The 7,574-nt window shown below is 34.6% G+C and overlaps 1 protein-coding gene across 1 annotated transcript in view; it reads right to left on the minus strand.

The window, feature by feature from the left end:
* The window catches only part of ARFGEF1 (ADP-ribosylation factor guanine nucleotide-exchange factor 1 (brefeldin A-inhibited)), a 166,829-nt gene that overhangs the window by 79,706 nt on the left and 79,549 nt on the right, over positions 1-7,574 (minus strand). Inside the window, exon 9 of the mRNA XM_006880532.1 lies at positions 2,469-2,703. Coding sequence (XP_006880594.1) covers positions 2,469-2,703 — 235 coding nt within the window. The remainder of the gene's footprint in view (positions 1-2,468; positions 2,704-7,574) is intronic.

Below are 7,574 nucleotides of genomic sequence, written 5' to 3' on the forward strand. Positions count from 1 at the left end.
GATAGAACAGTGTTTAGAGCTCTTGTACATAGGGTCACTATGAGTAGCAAATGACTCGATGTCATATAACAACAACAACAACAACAATAAAAAAGATTTAAGTCCCATAGTGGCTGGCTATCTCTGTTATCTAAAAAACATAAAAAACCCTAAAATACTTTCTTTCTCTTCTTTACACTAAATAATACCAAGCAGAAAGGTGATAATAATCTAATGAAATAAAGTTTAATTCAAGAGCAAATAATTTTCATATTACAAGTTATTTACAAAAAGTGTCATTAAAAAGAATGAAGAAAAAGAACACACTGATATTTGTGAGATATTATGTATTATAAATCCAAAAGTAATCAATTATAATACAAGCTGATCCCTCAAAGATTGGCTTGGGGATCCTTTATAACATTTTTCTCTACACTCTTCAGTTCAGATTTTTTAAGGTGAAACATAACTCATCTTGTATTTAAATAAATTTATTATTTAAAAAAGCATATCTACACTTATCTCATTTTATCCTGATAATCCCGTTGCAATACAAAGTGTACAGAAAAAACAGTCACTTAAAAAAACTAAAATAAAGGTAGCTCTGGTGGCCTAGTGGCAAGAAGCTGCACTGCAATCCCAGAGGTACACGGTTCGAATCCACTAAATGCTCTGCTGGAGAAGGAGTGGCAATCTCCTCATGTACCTGTCAGATCTGATTTGACGGTACACACACACAAAGTAATAAAGTAAAATAAATAAAATATTTCTAAGAACCCTAAAATAGAAAATTATTTTGTAATAAAAATTAATCATTTATGAACAAATTTCTTAGAAGTATTTTCTTTCATGTTAATGAAATTTTTAGTATCAAATTTACCCTGTAAGAAGAGCAATCACAAAGGGAATTTTTAAAAAAAAATTTGGTGCAAAGAGGGTAAGCATCATAGTGTTCAAAAGTCTATAAATAATTGCACAGTCTACTAAAATTCTTTACTGTTACATTAAGTACAACATAAAAAACCATAAGATGTAATATAATAATACAATAATAATAAAACATAATAAGTAAAACATATAATAATATAATATAATAAAAACAGGCAGCTTTATAAATGTTTTATTTATACTACCTAAAGTAAGTGGGAAGATTATCTAAAAACAGTAACTATTTCTAGTTTAAATGTCTTGTATTCTTTTAATAGAAATATGATAAACTTCTAAAACTCAACACTGAGGTACCAGGAACTATTTCTATAAAGCCTTCCCTATCCAAAAATATGGACCAAGTAAAATACTTAACTTAAAAACTAAGGCTAAAAAAAACCCCATAATATTAAGGCTGTATTTTACTTCCATTATAATGTTATAAATAAATTTTAATAGATAGATACCAATAGAGGATCATTAGTATTTTAATAGGGTGGAATTTCTAGAATAAATGTCTTTTGTATATGCTGCTACAATTTTTTTAATCATGAATATGATTAAATGTATGCTTAATATAAATAAAAAGCAATCTGCTGTTCCTATCAAACATTATGTAAAAGTGAAAACTGAACCACAAAAAAAATTATTTTCTAAAAGAATAATTAAATCTCAACTCAGTATTTTTAAAATATTAAAAGAAGCCATTAAGCCAATAAAACACAAAATTTAGATGCTAATAAAAAATGCAAGGCAGAAACCACTATTTTCCATATTTCCTTAATATATCTTCCTCTAGTTTTTTAAAGAGTGGTCTTAAATGATATATGTCTTTTTGTGACTGATTTCACTTAGCAAATTTACAGTTTCTTTATTAAAAAATTCAGTTTTTACAAAGACTAAAAAACTGTCAAAAGCTATCAAAGCTTTTTCAAGTACTGATGGCAACAGATACTGAAAGTTTTCAAGAATAATTGAGCTCTGTATAAACCTCATTAGAGAGCTCTGGTGACCTTATTCTGCCAACGATAAACACCTGGTCTGAATCCACTCGCTGCTCCACAGGAAAAAGATGGGCAATCTCCTCCCAAGTGATTTACAGCATCTGAAAATCCACTGGAGGGTCAGCTATGAATTGGTTCTGACTCAAAGGTTAATAACTACAATACTAACCTCTTTACATACAATGTGACCACTGTGCAAATCAGAATCAAATTTATTATTCTGCACCATATACTTGTTGTTGTCATGCACAATGAAAAAGGTAATGTGAGGATCAAATTAATGACACTTTGAATCAACCTCATTTAAATTCCTTGAAGGCAAGGGCTTTGTCTCATTTAGGGTAATTATTTAGGGTAATTGTATTCCTAGTGTTTCATATAGCCTGTAGATAGCATTTCCTAAGCACATCTGGGTTGAATGAGAATCATTTGTTTTTAAATGGAGTATTTAGTCACATTTTGACAAGAGCTATCTAGTGCATTAAAACTAATTTGTCATGAACCAGATGAGATCATCAATAGTAAACTTACATCTTAATATCTAAATGCAAAACATACCTCAATTTGCATCTTCAAGTGTGTCTTGAAGTTTGACAACAATGTAAGAAATATTGAAAGAGAAAGCTCAAAAACCTCTGGAACAGATGACACTCCGTTTTTTGAGAGTGCAACACAAAGATACTGTTTAATAGCATTAATGAACATCTCATTAGTCCTGAAAACAGGTCCTGCATTCTGCAGAATGGACAGAAGTAATTGCAACGAAAGGATCTTGGATCGTAACTCATGAGACCTGAAATGTAAAAAAAAAAAAAAAAAAAAGCATACTATAAGAACTGGCTGGGCTGTTCCAAAGAGAATTCCTAGTACCACTAACGTTTATAAACTTTTTAAATAGACAAGAAATAAAACTCTTAGGAAAAAAGAAAAGCACATCATGTAAATTACATCACAGATTTTTTTTTGTCATGTGCAATCTTTTTAAAGTGTTAAAATCATTCATTTTTTAGTGGTTTCCTGGATTGGGTAGAAGAGCTCTGCTGGAGTTAACATACACAATATCTATCTCACTACTAACCAAAAGGCTGAACTTATCTGGCAGCTCCAAACTACATCTGCTCCATGGGAGAATGTGTGCTGTCTCCTCTCATTAAGACTCACACCTTGGAAGGCTGATGAAAGATCACTGTGGGTGGGAATTGACTAGATGACAGTGAGTCTGAGCTTGTTTTTGAAAGGTCGAAGGGAGAGGTTCAGGAAAGAATGGGGAGTTACTGCTAAAGGTACAGAGATTCTTTTGGGGTTAATGCATGTTTTGGAAATAAACAGTAGTAAATTACAAACATCTCATTACATATATTTAACCAAAATAACAATTAGGGAGAAAAAAAACATACAAATACACAAATGAAAAACAAATAATGAAGCAAATATGCTTATTAGAATATTTAATGTTAATCAACTTTTAGTAAACTCATTTGCTGTGGCTGAAATGAAAATGAGAAGAAACAGCTGCAAGCATCCATTATTAATATGTACTTGTAATATATAAAATATGAACAGTAATTGAGGAAAATTAGTTGTTAAAAGTGAGATGGAATGCATAAAGATCAACAACCTAGGCATCAGTAACATCAACGTGGACTAGAACTGCCCATTCTAAATCAGACAATCGTATGGTCCGATGCTGAGAATGACAAATTGAAGAGGAATGGTACCTCAGGGTTGGGGGGTGTGGCAGGGGGAAGAACATTTCAATGTTTTTCCTGAAGTAAACAGCTGTCAGTACTAGGACAATATCCATAAACATACAAGAAAAAGCTGTAAGCACAATTTATTCAAATGCAAGCATGGACCATAAAAGTCAAAGATGATGTAACTGAGAATTCTGCAGGCTGAACCTGACCAAACGTGAAATCAAGAAGCAATAATAATAAGTGGTGACTGCAACACAAAAGTTGGAAACAAAGACTAAGACAGCTGACAAATACGGCCTCACTGACAGAAATGAGGCCAGAGACCACATGATGGAATTTTTAATACCCAATGATTTAATCCCTGTACATTATGGTGGGGTGTTGTTTTTTTAAAAAGTACACAATAAAGACGCAGCTAGAACACACAGGAATCACACTCACTACCCATCTGTGTAAAGAGAGAGTGGAAAAGTACAGTATTAGGAATTAAAACAAGATCAAGGAACAAAAGGGGACAAACCATCATTTGCTCATACACAAGTTGAAAATGAAGCTTGAGGGATATGAAATAAGCCCACAGAGCCAAAACACAAACTTAGTTTATCTCACTTAAATTTAAAACCATCTCAAGAATAGAATTCATGCACTGAACACTAACAAAGACTAGACAAATTGTAGAACACATCATCCACAAAGAAAACAAAAAATCAACAAGAAAGATAAGAAAGGAAAAACATGGTCCAAAGAAATGCCATAAGACTCTGTAACTTGCTCTTCAGTGCAGAGAAGATAAATAAAAGAACCACCAGTGAAATAAGATTGCTGCACAGAAATTTCATTGGGCAGCTTGAGAAGGAAAAGTAGCATAACAAAATGTGAGAAGATCTAGAGTTAGGGGAAAAAAGGAAGTACAAGCTTAGCATTTCTTAGCATTTATCAAGGTGAATGTACTGAAAAGCACATTAAAAGAAAGGCTCGAGTTGAAGGATTTTATAGATAAAATATGGAATGGTGAGGAAAGTATAAAAAATGGTGGAAGTGAGTGAAAGAAACAAAGTCAACAAAAATAACTGGCTGATGCTGAGTAATCCTGGAAGTCACATATGATCAAGAATCAAGAATACTGAAAGAAGAGGTCCAGCTGCACTGAAGGCATTAAGAAAAAAGACTCCAGCAACTGATGGGATGCCAGCTGAAGTGTTTTAGCAAACAGGTGCAGCTCTGTCCTTGCTCAGTAGTCAATGCCAAGATATTTGTAAGATAGTTACTTGGTCAAGAGACTGGAAGAGATCCCTATCTGTGCCCATTTCTAAAAAAAAAAAAGAAAGTGATCATATTATTGAAATTTACCATTAATATCACACACAAAGTAAAATCCTGAAGATTACTGAAAAAGGAATGGAGCAGGACATTAAACAGAGAAATTCAAACTAGATTCAGAAGAGGCTGTTGGAGGAGCTGATGATGTCAGATGGATCTTGGTTAAGAGTAGAAAATGAGGATTTACTTTTGTGTTACTGACTCTGCAATTACAAAATATGGATAATAACACAGATAAGAATGAGAATCCAGAACAATTATTTTGCTCATGCTAATCTGCACACTGTTTGAACAGACTAAGAGAATACTGCATGGTTTAAAGTCAGAAAAGGTGAGTGTCAGGGCTATGTCCTTTCTCTACACTTATTCAATCTGTATGCTGTGTAAATCATCTGAGAAGCTGGATTATTTGAAGAAGAAAGTGGCATCAAGATTAAAGTTTATTAACAACTTGTGCTATGCACAGAACACAGCCTGGCTTTCAGAAAGAAGACTTGAAGCACTTATTAAAGAAGACCAAGGACTATAGTCCTCAGTATAGTTTACGCCGCAACATGAAGAAAACAAACATCCTCACCCGTGCACCAATGAGATAAGTTGTCAAAATTTCATTTTCCTTGGATCTACTAACAATATCCATACAGTAGCAGTTAAGAAGTAAAAATATGTGTTGCATTGGGCAAATCTACTGTCAAGGGACCTCTTCAAAGGGCTGGGGAGGAATGATGTCAATTTCAAGACTAAGGTGTGCCTGGTCTTTGGCATAGTATTTTCAATTGCTTCATATGCTGGAAAATGAATAATGAAGGCTGGAAAATGAATAATGAAGGCTGAAGATAGAGAGACGCCTCTGAATTAGAGTATAAATGAAGAGTATTCAATATACCATGGATTGCCAAAACAATAAACAAATACATCCTAGAAGAAGCACAACCGCAGTGCTCCTTGGGGGCAGATAGTCAACATCATCTCACATACTTAGGGTATTTTATCACATGGGGTCAGTTCTTGGCAGAAATCAGGCTTGAAGAAGTGACGAGTCAGCATAAGAGAGGAAGACCCTCAGCAAGAAGGTAGTGACACAGTGATTACAACAATGGGCTTCAGCAGCACAATATAGTTTAAAAGCATGGCACAGGATCAGGCACAGTTTCAACCTAACATACACAGGATGACATGATTTTGAATTGCCTAGATTCACCTAACAACAAAAATCCACAAAACAATATTCTACATTCTACTTTGGTGAGTAGTGACTGGGTTTTAAAAGTCTGTGCACAGTCATCTAAGATGCAACTATTGTTCCTGTTTGGAAAAATAAGAAGAAAAGCAAAAGTGTATTGAAACAATTATTCTAAAGGACTAATGAATATGTGAACTTCAACTTCCATGGTCTGAAATCAGAACTAGATGCTACTCAGTTCATTCTAAAAGAGATCACAGTATTCTGGATGGAGTGGGGGAAATGTTTAAAAACAACAACACACAAACAAGCAAAAACATAAAAAGGTGAGGGTTTACAGGTCCAACAGAAACAGGTGGAATGCCTGAAACAATGACCTTTAGTCTTCCAGGCAGCCTGTAACAAAATTCATCCCTGTGGCTAACCACTCAACCAAACAATAAATAGGTCTGTCAGGGAATTACTTCCTCCTTAGGATAATCAAACAATAAAATTAAAAGAGCAGTCCAGCTCAAGGTTAAAGCTCATATGATAAGAAGGATAGGATAAAAGGATTAATGGAAATCACAGGCAGGAAATGGGAGAATGTGGTTACACTGGATATTTTAATTAATGTCATAAAACAGAAATGTGTATGAAGAGCAGAATAGAAAAGCAATTTGCTTTATAAAGTTTCACTCAAATCTTAGCAAAAAACAAGGCCCCAGAAACTGATGGACTGTCAATTGACATATTTCAAAGACAGAGACAGACCTGGAAGTGCTCACCAGGTTGTGCCAAGAAATCTGAAGGACATCCACCTTTGCCAGCTGACTGCAAAAAATGCTTATTTATTCCTATTCCAAAAAAAGGTGATCAAAAAATGTGGAACTTGTTGAATGGTATCACTACTATCACACAAGCAAAATTATCCAAAGCTACCAGAACAGTACATCAACAAAGAACTACCAGAAATACAAGATGGATTTAAGAGGCTGTGGCACTACGGACATCACTGCCAATATCAGATGGATCTCGGCCAAAAGCAGAGAGTACTAGAAAATGTTTATCTGTGTTTCACTAGCTATGCAAAGGCATTGATGGTGTAGATCACAATAAATTATGGCTAACCATGAAAAGAATGGGAATCCCAGAACACTTGACTGTGCCCATACAAAACCTGTATCTGGAACTAACTCAGTCCCATAAGAACATTTGTTCCATAACGACAAATACAGTATAAGACGATTATTATAGAACATGTATGAGGATCAAAAGGGGTCAAGGTGGGAGCAGAGGGTGAGGTGAAGGGGGGTGGTGAATCACAAGGGCACAAAATTTGATGGGTGAAGGGTTGTTGTTGTTGTTATGTGCCATCGAGTCGCTTGCGACTCATTGCGACCCTATGTACAACAGCCCTAAACTCCGCTCTGTCCTGTGCCAATCGCACTGTCTCTGACACTCCCATCCCAATTATCCCAGTCA

This window comes from Elephantulus edwardii, unplaced genomic scaffold, assembly GCF_000299155.1.
Source record: "Elephantulus edwardii isolate Elephantulus edwardi_28Jun2011 unplaced genomic scaffold, EleEdw1.0 scaffold00008, whole genome shotgun sequence".
Lineage (NCBI taxonomy): Eukaryota > Metazoa > Chordata > Mammalia > Macroscelidea > Macroscelididae > Elephantulus > Elephantulus edwardii.